Source organism: Pleuronectes platessa, chromosome 10 (assembly GCF_947347685.1).
Source record: "Pleuronectes platessa chromosome 10, fPlePla1.1, whole genome shotgun sequence".
Taxonomy (NCBI): Eukaryota; Metazoa; Chordata; class Actinopteri; order Pleuronectiformes; family Pleuronectidae; genus Pleuronectes; species Pleuronectes platessa.
Genome location: NC_070635.1, coordinates 19444981 through 19460287, shown reverse-complemented (window position 1 = coordinate 19460287; position 15307 = coordinate 19444981). Strand labels below are relative to the sequence as shown.

The following is a 15307-nucleotide window of genomic DNA, read 5'->3' as shown; positions in this document are numbered from 1 at the left end:
CCTCCTCTGTGTTCGGGCTTGTTGTGGCTGAGCATCGCTGATTAGCTCCCAGGCATGTAGAGCTGTAGAGTGTGAATGTGTCAATGTGAGTGTGTGTTGTCGATCCTCTTAAAGGCCTCTCTGCAGCAAACACACACAACCAGGCCACCGATAGGTCAATAGAGACCCATGGGAACACATGTACATGTATGTTGCATGATATGGTTGGATGTACTGTGATGTGTGTGTGTTTTTTTTGTGCTAATTTGTGACACACTTTGACCTGCAGAGTTAAGACTTTGACAGAAAACACTGTGAGACAACTTCTTAAATGCACTGGGAGTGGATTTGTGGGTGAATGCAGACACAAAGCCACACATACAGACAGACACACACACAGACGGCTTTTTGCTGATATAAGAATCACATGGCCTAAAACAACACGGGTGACAGAAAGTAAGTTATGCAAAAAAATTTCATATTCTTTCATAGAGAAAAATTACTGGCAGGCTAAAGATATTTTCTACTTGTTATCTCTCCAAGTTCACTCTCTTTCTGACAGGTAATATGTGTCTGTGTATCTCCCTCCCCCTTTGTCTGGCTCGTCTTGTCTCTGACAAGAGCCAGAGGCCAGCAGCCCCCCCGGCCTACACACCCACCCACACCCACACACACAAACACACACATGTATATACGTACACACGTCTGCCCTTAATAACCTCTCGCCTGCCCTGACAGGCTGGTGTCTGACTATTTGACAGCTCCCTGTCTCTTCTTCTTCTTTCCCTTCTGCTCCTGTTCTTTTTAATATCCTTCTTGTTCTTCTCTGCCAGCTGAGGGCTGCAGGCGAGGTATGCAGCATGAGGCAGAACCATGCAACAGGTGCTGCAGCCCGCCAGGAGGGCTGAGGATGTCTCTAAGCAGAAAACTCTGATTCCGTCTTCTCATCTCTGAAACTTGAAATCAAGAGGCAAGAAAGAAACAATGGCAAACGAAATCTATAGCAGCTTGTTACATGTCAATGAGCTCTGTCCAAAACTATTACAACCGTCCTATACCAGAGAACAACCAGAGAAGGCAGGAAACGGAGCAGATGGAGTTCTTCACGTCAACAAATAACTGGAAAATGGCCATCAGTTGGGAGTGCTTTAGCCAGCCATCTGTGCTAGTTGGTGTTACACAGTTAAAACACAGATACACATTGGTTTATTCAGATGATTAAATAACTTATAGCAAGAAAGGGAAAAAGCTGGCTAGTCTTGTGTTGGACGTAAGCGATTCTAACTAAGCCTGCACCTGTATGGGAACGATGGGAATATGAATTGTCCAAAAAGGCACCAAATCTGGCAGTGCACTCCCTCGGGCCATTTAAAACAGACACTCGTCAAATGTGAAAACAATTAGATGAACAATTTGTGAGAAATTAGTTCCACAGACAGACATTTGTAGATTTAGTGGTACATAAAATAATAGAGGGCAAGCCAGCTACTCCATCTCAAGCTCAAATCTCAAATCAAAGACCAACCAATTTATCCATTGGTCATTAAAAATCAACCAATGTGATCGATATTGTTATGAGAGTTTATATCTGCGGATGTGTGCTGATATGAAAACTTTAGTTGCGAGAGACTCCGCTCAAGTTTGAAAGTACAACATCCTTTCACTAATAGGCGTGCTCCAACATGAAAGATACAGAGTCAGTGTGTGTGGGTGTGCGAACAGCTCTTAACTGTCCTGAAAGTGCAGACCCGTGAGGAAACAGTAATCTTACATGTGCTGCACCATCCCATTTTATACACACATGTCTTTTTTTTCCCTCTGCATCCATTTTGACAAGAACCAGAGCAGCCACGTGTTACAATGTCACTGTGCACGACCTGCAAGTGCTCACTTCATCACCAGGGCTCCAGCAGCACCTCTTTCTCATGGACGTATGGTAAATTCCACAATGAGCTTCGAGGACCAGTTATATGTGCAGCTCTTTGAGGCTCTGGTCAAATTGATTGATCATGTTCGAAGATTTCTATGAACCATAGGACGTCACCATGTTGGCATACACTGTCCGTATTGAACTTGATTTTGACGCCTTTTCTGAAATTTGCCACTCAATTTAGAGTCAGGACGATTCTCAGCTTCGTAGTTTGCTTAAATAATAAATCACGAGGTTTGGCTTCACATCTCTGACGATTAAGTCGTACAGTGTGAGGGGGAATTAACCAACAATATTTATAAAGTGTATGCCCACTTCTAGAGAGCACTTACATCAAAAATATCAAATACTTTGCAGAGCTAGATAAAAACTCAAAAGATCACAAACGTCAGTAGTCTTGAGACCTTATGTAGAACCTTATTATGTTGTACATTACATTATGGACCAGAGCGGTGGACTGAAATCAGGAATCATTTTTAATAAAGCAAATATGGCTGCTGAATAAATGCGGGAAATTGGGAAGTGAGAAGAAGAAAGAGGGCAAATGCAAATCTTAAGATCTAAGCAGATTCAATGGGAGACATTAAGTGTGTGTGTGTGGGTGTGTGTGTATTTCAGCTGTCAACAGTGGCCTCGTTCGTTGGGATCGGACGTTAATAAAACCAGTCAGCTCCTCTTTCTCTGTCTCACATTCACAAACAAAGTCGAGCACATGAGAAAAAAATGCCAGGAAGATGCAAAAGCAAGGCAAAATGAGCAAACTTTAGGTTTGGGTTTGGCATCACGGAGAAACAATGCATTATAAAAGCTGTGACCATAAGGTTCAAATCAAATAATGCTTTACACCACTGACTATATGTACAGATGTACAACGCATTTCCACTTCTTCCCACTTTGCAGAAATGAGGACAAAATACCACAGATATTTTCCCGAACGATGCCATATTGCACTGAGGACGTCATTTGGATCCAGAATTTCTGTATAAGCGATCTGAGGGTGGAGCTGTGGTAACGAGGTCCCACCAATACATGCATTTTTTATTACATCAAATAACTAATTAAAACAAAACTTATTGGGAAAAATCTAGTGTGATGAGAACTACTTAAAATCGACAGGAACCATATTGAAGAAAAGTTTAGCTCGGGAAGCTCATCTGATTAAATGCTAAATGAATTGTCACTGTTGAACTATTTTTATTTAACACCCAGGAATCACACCCATGACACTATAGGTTTAAACGCACCCTCACTCCATCTCTTAACACATGCAACACAATCTCCTCATCTCACTAAATGTTGAACTAGAACTTTACCTGCATCGGCTCGGCTGAACCAAAGAATTAAATATTAAGTCTGTATTTTATTTTAGCGGATGTGAAGTGGAAAATTTCATTTTCATTTACATGCACCAATATTATTCTACAGTTGCTGTGAATTTCCATGAAGCACCATATTTAGTTTCAGTTTACAAAAGGAATTAGAGAATTAGGCAGTAAAGTTGTACAGCTCTTAACTCACTGAGACCTTTGAAATCTTTTCATGAACACAAGAACCAAACCACAAGTTATACTTTCACCTCTTCTTGTGCCTGTTCATTTGCTCTGTTGCACCTTTCCACTCAGAACTTTGCACCACAAACACAGGTCTGGTCTTAAAAGGTATAAAGCATTTCATTTAGAGGCTTCCAATAAAGGATTCAGTGATGTTACTGTATGTGCTGTACTAGCACAAGGGCTAACATGCCTGAAGAAGTTGAGTTATGGAATAACTGTTATAATATTAACCAATATGTGTTTATTAATACACAACCACACACACACTCAGCAATTTATACATCTATCTTATTGACAACACTCATTGACATAATGCATTCCCTTGCCCCTTACCATAACCATCAAAACTAAATGCATAACCATTACCCAAATACTAACCTAATTCTAAACCTAAAACCGAGTCTTACCCTTAAACAGTCCATGAAAAGTGGGTCAAAATGTCCTCACTCTGTAGGTTGTAGGCTCAAAATGTCCCCATCAAGATATCTGTTCAAGTACACATACGAACACGCACAAACACACACACACTGAAATGAAGACAGTTCGACTATGTGAACGGAATGATCTCTGTAGGAAGTTTCCATGCATCGTGCACACTGGTTTATGCATCTCAGTACTGTCCTATGAAGGAAGTAGGAGTACACCTAATGATTTCCACAGATGAAACTTAATACTGCTATTCCTGTCAGTGTCCCTCTGTCCTGCTGTTTCTTCCCCTTCCCCGTGGATTCATTGAATCGCATCACAGAGTTGAAATTTAAGATAGAATCAGTCGCCGTTCCTGAGGAGAAGTGGAATATTTCTAATGAAGAGGCGATACAAGGGCTCTATGTTCTAAAATATTTTACAACTCACAGCGAAATGTACTCTTAAGCTTGAAATCTTAAATCCACTGAACTGAAAATCATGGACGTAATTCCCAGCAGTCACATCCACAAAGCCAATCAATTCATTCCCCATTTCAGCGCTCTTCATTAAAAACTACTTCACCTGAGCGAACTCAGCCTTCGAGCCCACCATTTTCCTATTGTGCTCCCAGACGTTATTAAAACTTCTTACCAATCTTTAAATCATGTAAGGTCCACTGGGAGTGTTTCATCATGACCATGTAACCAGCACAGTCCCCACACAGTTTCATAGAGGTACTCAATTTAGTGTGGTACTTACTTGACAGAAGTGTGCAGGTTTAAAAGTCTGCTAGTAAGGGCCGGGCGATATGAGTTTAAATCAATATCATGATTATTTAAACTTTTTTCCTTGAATAATAAGCGATTACACACACGTGCGCATCGAGGGAAATTACTCACTGCTGGTCAACAAGAGACTCAGCTACTCTGCTCTTTTTTAATCACTCAAACTTAGATCTGATCTTTACAAAAAACGTAAAATGAATGACTAACCTCAAAGCAGCAGAGCTCAATATATTATAACTTTTATTTCTTGGAGTGGTTAGAAATGCTATATCCTACATCTCTCACAATGCAACTCAATGTTGTCTATTGTGTGGCCATGTACAAGTACACAAGAACAAACCCAGGTCTTTCAAACTCAATGCCCCCAGGTTTTAAGCTTATAAAAAAAATGACAGTCTGCAAACTTGAACCTGAACAACATCATCAGGAATTATTTTCTCATAGAAAACCTTATAATATTCTCCAGAGAGTAAGCCCAGGCTCATTAGCATAACCAGACTTCCTTCTTGAACTCCTCTAGCATGTGGTTAGCTTTCACGAGAAAAACCACAAACATCTGCTTGGAGCTGAGATCAAGTGAGGAATGCATCTTCACCTTTCCTCCAACTTGTATTTGATTAGTGTGCATGCTAACAAACAGGGCCGGCTCTGATTCCAATACAGGGCGGGGATAGAGGGATTTATCCTGGAGGAGACACAGGTTTTAATCATGTTCATGTTTTTGTCAATTGAAGAAATTTTTCTTGTGAACATACATGAGCAGCCAGTACTAGTCACAAATCTCTAAGTCCTCTAAACACCCTAGCTGCTGCTCCATAGCACAAAATGATCATAACAGAGATTCATATAAATTCCTCAGATGTTACTTAATTTCTGTTTATACAACATTTTCCAGTCTAGACCAGTCTGAACTGGAAAATGAGTTTTTGGAACAAAAAGTCATTTTCTGTTTCCTGCATGATGTGTTTAATGCCAGTGCTTCAAAACACTCACAGTCCTCGTTCCTATTGGCCTCCATTAAATACAAATTAGTGCAACTGAAAAATGATTCTAAACGAGGCTGGACACCAAGTTGAAACACAAGCAGAGACTGAAGACCAAACTTGAATCACAGTTTAAACAGTGTAATATGATAATGTATGGTCCAAACCACAAACTAATACCAACCAATCTGAGCATCTGACCAATTTAGAACTGTTTTACAAATAAACACACACATCCCAACCTGAATAAATGTTATAACAAATGTTTCTAACAATACAAGGCATATATATAGATAATGGAAAATAATCTGTCTTATAATCAGGGATTTCTGTCTCTGCTTTGAAGAAATACACAATAAATGGGGATTTATTTAAAGTTAAACGTCTATAAGCAACTAAATTAATGAGGCATTAATAATGAACACTTATCAACTTGATTCAGCCGTTCCCTTCTGACCTCCTTGTTGTGTGAATGACTAAATGAGCTGTTCACCAAGTTTTTTAAACATTTGGGGAAGTATGGAACTAAAACATGAGAACCATCGAGCATTGACTCTTATCGTAGTCAGCAGAATAACGTTTTGCCTGTTTTTGCCGAGCAAGCTTCTTTCAGTTCCATGTTGACTTTACTTTACTCAGAGCTCCTAGGACGCCGTGGTTGCTAAGCAACAAGGGTCTGATAGCCGGGCTGCTCGGCAGAAGGTCTCACTCCGGTGGAGGGAGCAGATTTCTTAAGGCTGATGAGAATCTTTGGAAGCAGACAGAGGTTGTGGAGTGATGTAGACTCTGTGTAGATCTTATGGTCATTGAGTTTGGTTTGCATATATACTGAGGTATGTTTCAGCTGCAGATCAAATAAACACAAATCTAGAAAAAGCACACTGCAGTCTTCTGCCTCTGCCAACCAGGGCAGTTAATGTCTCCATATTTCTAGATAATTATTTTCCCCAGATGCATATAATGTCATTGTGACCTTAACCTTTTACGTTAGGATGAGGTCAAATGAGACAGAAGAAGTCATGAATGATGGCAGAACTCTGAAGAAGATTTAAAATTCCAAAATATGCAAATAGAGGCAAGAGGAAATAAGAGGATAACAGAGAGAACAAAATAACCAAGGATAAAATATTATTTTATATCACTTCAGTAATGTAGCAGCAATTTATGAAAGGAGCCTGATCAGCCTCTCATGCTTCATTCTGTGTTTTGAATGATATAACATCACTTGATGTTTGTTTACACTGGGCGTTCACAATGCTGCAGAGATACTGTATGCAGTATGATCAAGTGCCCACAACAGAGACTTCTGGAAATGCTGCTGCTCCTATTTTCATTTAAAAATGCTGGAGTTGTGTTTTAGTCTGGACGGACAGACACAGAGACTTGTGGAAACAATGAGGCCCAGGTTCTCCTCCTGATTAGGTCTTATCAGTCACAACAGTGATGGATGCAGGATCATGCTTCAAACACATACAGTATACTGGCAGTAACAGTTCCACCTCATCGCTTGTCCGAGAAAAGAAATCCCTGCTCTTACTTTTCATCATTGCTGTTCCTCAATCAAAGTATTTTTAACAACTAAAAAAACAACATCTGTTTTCTGTTTAAAACGGCACGCAAATGACTAGAGTGCTTGAATGGTTATGTGATGTGTTTTTTCAGGTGTGTTAGTATTGACAGAGGTTATTTCTGACACAGCTAAAATGTTCGTCTGGATGGAGATTATTAGTGTGGAGTTAACCACAGGCAAGAAACCAACTGGACTCCCCCTGCCCTCTCTGGAAGAGACTTTCAGATCTCCCTGCCTCGGCCGAGCCAGCAGCAGCAGCAGAGTTGTTAAGGATCTCAGGCCTGTCATCATCTCTTCTCTCCACCACCTTCTTTAAGGACCACTACAGAACCTTAAAGAGTCACACTTTGAGGCTTAAAAACAGCTTTTACCCCAGTGACTGTGACAGTCACTGACCTGAACTCCACATAACCTTGTCCTCCCACCACCAGCCCCACAACAATAGCATCACACTCCACACCAGAAAACTTAGATCTGGAATAGTATGTCTGTACAATGAGGAAATGTGAACGTGAAGTATCTTTTTCTAACAATATTTTTTAAAGTGCTAAAAAAATAATTGTAGTGGATAATGGTAGTTTTTGATAAGTATTAATAAAAAAAAAACACTAGGAAACTGTTTCAAGATGAACAAGAAATAAAACATTAATAGATTATTAAGTAAGAGCAGAACTAGGAGAAAGCACACCTATAAAAATAGGTCTTTAGTTTAGATTTAAAATAGAGAAGGAGTTTATCAGACACATCTCCTCATTGAGACTGTTCCACAGAGTGAGAGCCTTGACAGAAGAGGCCCGGTCTCCTCTGGTCCTCAACCTGGTCTGTGGGATGGTGAGCTGGGCCCTGAGGAGTTTACAACCGGGTACATATGGTGTCAGTACTTAGGTACAAGAAAAAAAACTTCAAATCAATTCAAAAATGTACTCAAAGCCAATGAAGAGAAGCTTAACTCAAGCTCTCTTCTAGCAGTTTGGGTGAGCAGTCTGGCTTTTGGACAAGCTGTAATTTAAGTTATTTAAGGGTTTTCTGAGGTGCACTACAAATTATGTCGTGCGACAGTGTGCGATCACAATCACAAACATTAACAGAACATTCTATTCTGCTCTATTGAGACAGGCCTGCCCCACTGACCTTTTGACTTTTATAAAACACAAACACACCAACCAACCCTGTCGCATGGATTTATGTGTTGACTAATTTAAGGCGAGTCCTGTTCCATTTTGTCTTTGGGGGAATATTTTTTAGTTAGTTAAAAAACAAAAAGAGCTGAAGAAAAATATTCCCTCCTGCTCACAGTGTTGAATAAATCTAACTTTGAAGTGCAAAAGCTTTGTTAAGAAGCTTTGCTCTGAATGAATAGACAATATATTTGATTTCCTTTTGGCAAAGGAGTAAAGGAAGCAGTGCGTTATGATCTGTGTGCGTGGAATGACGCCCAGACATCAGATCACTTTCTGAAAGTAATTACTTTCCCTGCTCCATATGTGTGCAGTGGGCGTGCACCCATGCTCAAATCAGTTCTCCAATGCACATTCCAGAGAGGAGGGCCCTGCATGCAAGGGAACATTTCTTCAAAGGAGCGGCAGGCTACCAAGGTTAACTCTTCAGAATCATTTGCTAACGCAAAGAGAACTTTTATATCTCCTTAAAACTAAAATGAAACTGTGCTCTTATTTACTGCTGGTTGAAAATATTGGTCCTCCTACTTCATATCCTCTGTGTTTCACGATGTGCTGAAGGACACCGCCAAAGCTGCCAGAACCAACCTCTACATTCAGAGGGTCAGTGGCAGTGCAGTTAACCTCTCCCGCTTTATTGGGTTTGGAATCACCAACAGAAAGAAGCTGCGTCTTAATTCAGGGGCTCCATCCTTCGGAGGCTGCATTGGAAAACAGGTTGCGACGTGACCAGGCTGTCCCATTTCGAAGCCTCCTTCAAATGCAGCCGACAAATGTGTCCTTCCATCCCAGAGAAACAAAGGCTCCAACGGTTGGACTCTTCTCTGAACCATGATTCATTGCACCTAAAAGAGGTATTGGCACCAGTAAGCGACTAGAACTCTAACGCTTGAGTATCACGCTTCAACCAACCGATATTACATGCAAGTGCTTAAAAATTCAAAGGGCATTCAAACTTTTTTGACGTGTCCGACTGGAGCTCTGTTGCTAGGCAACAGCAACAAGGGTGAGAGGCGCTCGTGAGCCCGATCACTCAAATTCTCTGCAGACCACAGAGTCTAATTACAGTTCAGCCTTCACAGTCTACAGAGCCCACGAAGGAGGGAGTCTTTGTGGGCTGGGTACACCATGTCCTTTGCAAGATGCAGACCCTGAATTGAGACACAGCAAAAGACATGAGCCAACCAAGAAAGATAGGCCATGTGTCATATCTACCACAGGAACCTGCTTCAGAACTTGCCTAAGAGGTTTTATTTTTATGATTTGAATATGGAGAGCGAATACACTGCACACAAAATGATTTGTTACCTATGCCAAAGAGGTCACCTCTGCTTGTTGGTTGATTGGTTTGTAAGCAAGATTATTCAAAAACTACTGGACGGATTACCAAGAAACTTAAACTGCTTCAATGATGCAATGAACTTCACAGTTCCACCGAATTTTCTTATGTTAGAACGCAAATGTCCAAGTGAAGCGCTCCGATGTTTCTGCAGACCCCCCCCCCCCCCCCCCCTGCCTTCCTCCTTACTATTATTTTAGGTCAATAAATAAGAGGTATTTATATAGAATCACAAGTGAATTTAAAAATGTATCTGCCGAACTCTGAAGTGATTACAAATCCCCCTGTGGGCGACATTAAAGTTTGTATCAAAGAGCCATGATGCAAGCATAGACATAAGGAAACAGCAGCGTACGTGTTTTGAGAGAGTCTCTGTGCAGCAACTGAAATGCAGTGCAATGTACAACACGTCTGTTTGGGATCCTTGAAACTCTCAGACTTTAACAATTTGGCCAGAGGGAGTCGGGAAAGGAAATAAAGTTCATAATGGTCAGTTGTAGTAAATGTGGTCAGTTACTTGTGTACAGGTATAAAACGTGATGGGATGGTGACACCACAGACGAGGGCACCTCTTACCACCTCCACCGAGAGACTTTCTGAGGGAAACTCTGTCTACCCATATGTCAGTCCTTCTCCTAAACAGACGGGGGATGGAATGACAGACACGTGTAAGCACATCCTCTACTATACTTTTTCATTTGACATGATATTATTTGAATCTACTAAATGAATAAGAGACCCCTGTCCCCTGCCTCTTGTTTGACTTGATCTCATCTTCTCACTCCCCTTCCCTGGCTCTGCTTCCTGTTCCCCTGTCCTCCTTTGACTTTGCACTTCCTTCTCACACAAGACCAGCTGCAGGAACAACCCTCACAGATGTCACTTTTATGGTCTGGTGACGAACCAGGTTGTTTCACTTTGCAAACACACAGCTATTATGGTTTCTCTGTGCCTGAGACAGCAAAGAAAGAGTGATATTTTTTCTGAGCACTGTGTTTTTACTAGTCTATCCTTGTCTGTTATATAATGGGATGGTGGACCACAGTGGGTGTAAAAACCCATCAGGCATCATTAAGCAAATGGCTTTTAAGACTGTGCTGTTCTAACACGTCCACTCTTAAGACACCGCTGATTACTTACCGCTGGGTTCTGACACTCACTTCAGCCTTTATGTGTCAGTCTGTTTATTCTGTGAACAAGTCCCTCTCTATCTTCTCTCCCCCCCCCCCCCCCCCCCCCGCCTGTCTTCCTCTCTCACACTTGAAAGGTACACACCTCCTCACAGAGACGAGCAGCGTGGTCCCTCTCTGAGCTGTAATTGGTTGAGCGGGACGCAAAGTGCTCCTGAAGTCACACTCGCTAATTTGATTCTATTATTATTCGCTGTCCAGTTGGTTTTCACTACACAGAGCCACATTCAAAAAGCTTCAGACAGTGTTCTGCTGCAGGCGTCTCTTCTGTAGCCTTGAAATTCACAAATTAAATGACACATGACTTATACAGTAAGAAGGTGTTCTGAGGCAGTGAAGAAGCTCACTAGCACTAGTGCAACTGCCCATCATCTATGTGACCCTTGACCTTCACCTTACAGCAGTCCCTTGAGTCTTGTTAGGAAGTGCTGCTGTTGGAGCTCGACTTATCTTTCTCTGAGGCAGAGGCTCCTACTTGTTGCTTTAGAAAGAGATGAATCATGTTGACTAGTTCTGTATTGAAGACACGGTGAAATGGAAATACATTTTCCAAGGTCCAACCATTTATATCAAAACCATCATCTTTGTTTCTTCCTGTAAATGCTTGAATATGTTTGATGACTCCGGGTCATAGAGATACATTTACCATCATTATCCGTTAGCTAGTGTAAGTAGCAGAACAATATTTTGAGTGTTTGACTTACAGCAGAAAAAAGTCTTTGTTCACAGTTTCAAATGACTGATTGAGATACTTCAGAAGAGCTGTGTTTCATTCATGTCAGCCAGCATCACGGTATTGTGAAACACTTAATGGAACTGAGCATCTTTAAGGTTATCAATTAGGGCTGACCTGGATTATTTGACCGTAGCCATGGAAATTAGCGTGTAAATCAGTGTTTGAATATTTATTTTTACTTATAAATTACCAACAAATAAGTTATTAAGAAAGTGAGAATCACTGATTCAACATTATTCAGTCATAATAAATTATTATTGGTTATGCTGGGACATTAAATCTCAGACACTGGGACATTGACAGATTTAGAAATCACAACAATAACAAATTCCAAATAGTGAAAAGTAAAGTAAAGTAACAGTTGAGACATTACTGATGTATAGTGCCAACAGTACTCTTAGAAACAAAGTTAGCATGGCAGAACTATTCAAGAAGATAGTTCTATTGAACAGTGGTGGATCTCTGGGTCCTTGAGTCACCTAGTCAAACATATTTGTGGTGTTTTTAAGAGAGGGCGAAAGTCACAAGAGACACAGAGTAAGAGAAAAGTGGAAGCTGGTCGACCCACCCTGGAGCCCCAAACCACACTGCTCTCATTTTCAAAATGTGAGGGAGTGTGTGTGTGGATAAGCTCAGCTGATATAAACTCGGTCAGTTAAAGTACGTCTGCCCTCTATTTATCTTTTGCTCCCACACACACACAGACACAGACGTGGAACAAAGGATCAAGAGACCACAGCTGAGAATACAATGAGTGGCAGCAGGGCAGCGGTCCCTCGTGCTTAACATACAAAGACTGACTATTGGCTTCGGTGGGTTTTACGTGTCCGGCAGTGAATTCCAGTGTGGGCACCAGAGCTGAAGAACAGCAGCAGTTTGACCTGAGATCTGAGCAAGACTGCACTGACTGTTTGCAACAAAGGTAACTCAAAGGGAAAGGTGGAAGAGAAGAGTAGAGTAGAGTAGAGTAGAGTACAGTGCTCGGAGAGTTTCCCTCCATGTGACAGATCAAACCAGGAGCCTGTCTGCTCTACATGTGGAACCAATTTGAAATGTGAGACTGTGGGGACTGCATGAAAGACGGACGATCACCCAGCAGCAGATTGGAGAACAGTGTTTGGACTTGCCAACCAAGATATTTTCAAAGCTTACCTCTTCACAAGCAGCTGAATATAGGCTACAGTGATTCATTTATATTGTATCATTGCACTATTACTATATCATATAGAGCAGTGCAGTGATGGGGGGGGGGGGGTGTATTTCATTCCATTATGCTGCATAAAAATAATATATTATAAACTGTAAGTTTGCAACAAAAGATTATTTTCATTATAAATTCATCTGCATTTTTCCCCCCCTCCAGCTAGATTTGTCAGATGTCTGTAAGTTGTCCAGAACTCTTTCCCTTCCTATTTTTTTGTCTATTTTGTCCAACCAACTGTCCAAAACCTAAACATCCTCAATGTCAAGTGATTTAAACCGGTGAAAATCAGCACAATATTGACATCCCAGACAAAAACGCTACATGAACATCTGCAACGAGTTCAGCAGCAGTAACACACAATACTTCCAGTTACTGTAAACACTTTCACTGTGGTGTATATTTGGCTTTGGGGGTCCTGCCCAAGTTAGGAACCACCCTAGATAGCATACAGATGTGGGCCACTTCAGGCAATGCTGCAGCACTTCTGGTCCTCTTGTGATGTGAGTCTAAAGTTGCCAACTTGTAAAATAGCAAATGCAGCCTAAACATACCAAAGACAAATGTGGCCTTTTTTGGGCAAACTTGAGGTGCTCTAGGCAAGGTGTGATCTGGATGTGAAACTAAAGTAGTCCATGTGGTAAATGTTGAATTTGGCCCGAGTAACACAACTAAATTCAGACCATATTTGGCCGTTTTGGTTAACATGCAGTACTGCTTTGGCTAACTTATGACATATGACTTATGAACATAAATCATCATTCTGACTTTTTGTTTAATAAATTACTACTTTTTATCTCAGATTATTACTTTTTACTTCATGCATTCAACTTTGTACCTCCTAGTTATCATTTTAAACATTTTTTTAAACCAAGACTGAGTTTTCTCAAATTTTTTCTTTCAGTAGTGGGAATGGGCTTCCATATATTCTCAGGCAGGTTATACTAATATCAGTGAGAAAAAAATAATAATCGTTTCAAATGAGCTGACCCGGGATAAATGTCTGGTTCTGGTAAAGTAAGACAGGGAGATGACTGGAGCTGGAGTGTTTCCACAGAACAGCTGATATCTGCTTACTCAGCATCTATAGACTCAAACCAAACTTTCCCTCCCTGTGTGTGTGTGTGTGTGTGTGTGTGTGTGTGTGTGTGTGTGTGTGTGTGCTCTCCTCTGCAGCCTGTCAACATGCAGCACAGTCTTACCATGGTCCTCTCCTCTGCAGCCTCTGTGACCCGCTCATCTATCGCTGCCACATCTCTGCAAACCGCTGGACAGCCGCTGGACAGCCGCTGGTCCTGAAGCTGCAGCCGCGGGACACTCGCGGCTTTAGTTTGAAAATCCGCCTGCAGCTGACGAAGAGACGCCGCTTTTAGTTTCTCGGAGGTTAACAAAGTGTCACAGGTGAGAGCAGCACAGATCAATACTCGGTCAGGTTGTCTGCTGCACGGAGCACATTGATCTGCAGACTGTGGTGAACCCAGCATTCCTCCTTCTCCTCCTCCTTCTCCTCCTCCTTCTCCTCCTCCTCCTCCTTCTTCTCCTCCTCCTCCTCCTCCTCCTCCTCCTCCCCCGGGAACGCGCAGCTCCACGCGAGCGTCTGGCAAAAGTTCATTTCAAAATAAAGGTCTCTGCGCGTTCAGGAGGAAGGAGGTGATTGTGCAGTGAAACTCGAGAGGAGTCCTGACCCCGTGGACGAAAACGTTTCTGCAGCACAAGCTCAGATAATCGAATAATCGATAGGATATGTTAGGAGAGGAAGTAAGTAAACATCTCTGCACAGCTGCATGGACAATATAATTACATATTTATTTACATTTGTTCATATTGGAGAGCAAATCTGATTATGTAATGCAAAACAATTATTTACACTCAAACACGCCAATAAAATAAACAAAAACAATGAATACACATATCAGCTATATATATATATACACATTTTGATCTTATATTAAGATCTTATTATCTATCTATCTATCCATCTATTTACCATTTACAGTTAATGATCCTCCACCCGCAATAGGTGAACATATATTCATGTATAAAGCTTTCATGTTTAAAAATACTTTATATCGCAGCATATTTCAAGTGCAAATTTGTTATCAGTAGGTCCAGCTGTTGGTCCTTAACCACTTTGTACTGCTTCAATCCAAACTGGTTCAATTGATACACACTACAGCAGAAGTCAGGAGGAAACCAGCCCGCCAACTGAACACCAGTAACACAGCCTTGTGGTCAGAGGTGCAGATGCCTTCAGAGCAGATTACATAAATTTAAACATTTATTTTGATGTCAATAACACTTAAAAAGTGGCAGAAAAGGCCAGAGTGGGCACAGGGGGTTCCTTTATGTCAGGGATTTTTAATGGAAATGGGTTTTCTCTGTTTTTATTGATGTGTTTTTTTTAAGTTTGGTATTTCCTGTCTGTCAAATGTTTTCTTTTTATGGGACTAATTCC

General features: G+C 41.2%; 1 protein-coding gene across 1 annotated transcript in view; it reads right to left on the bottom strand.

Annotated features, from left to right (window-relative positions):
• Window positions 1-14393, bottom strand: part of gask1a (golgi associated kinase 1A) — a 29363-nt gene extending 14970 nt beyond the window's left edge. Inside the window, exon 1 of the mRNA XM_053432678.1 lies at window positions 14055-14393. Within this exon, the coding sequence (XP_053288653.1) occupies window positions 14055-14336 (282 nt within the window). The 5' untranslated portion in view covers window positions 14337-14393. The remainder of the gene's footprint in view (window positions 1-14054) is intronic.
• Between the last annotated feature and the right edge of the window lie 914 nt (window positions 14394-15307).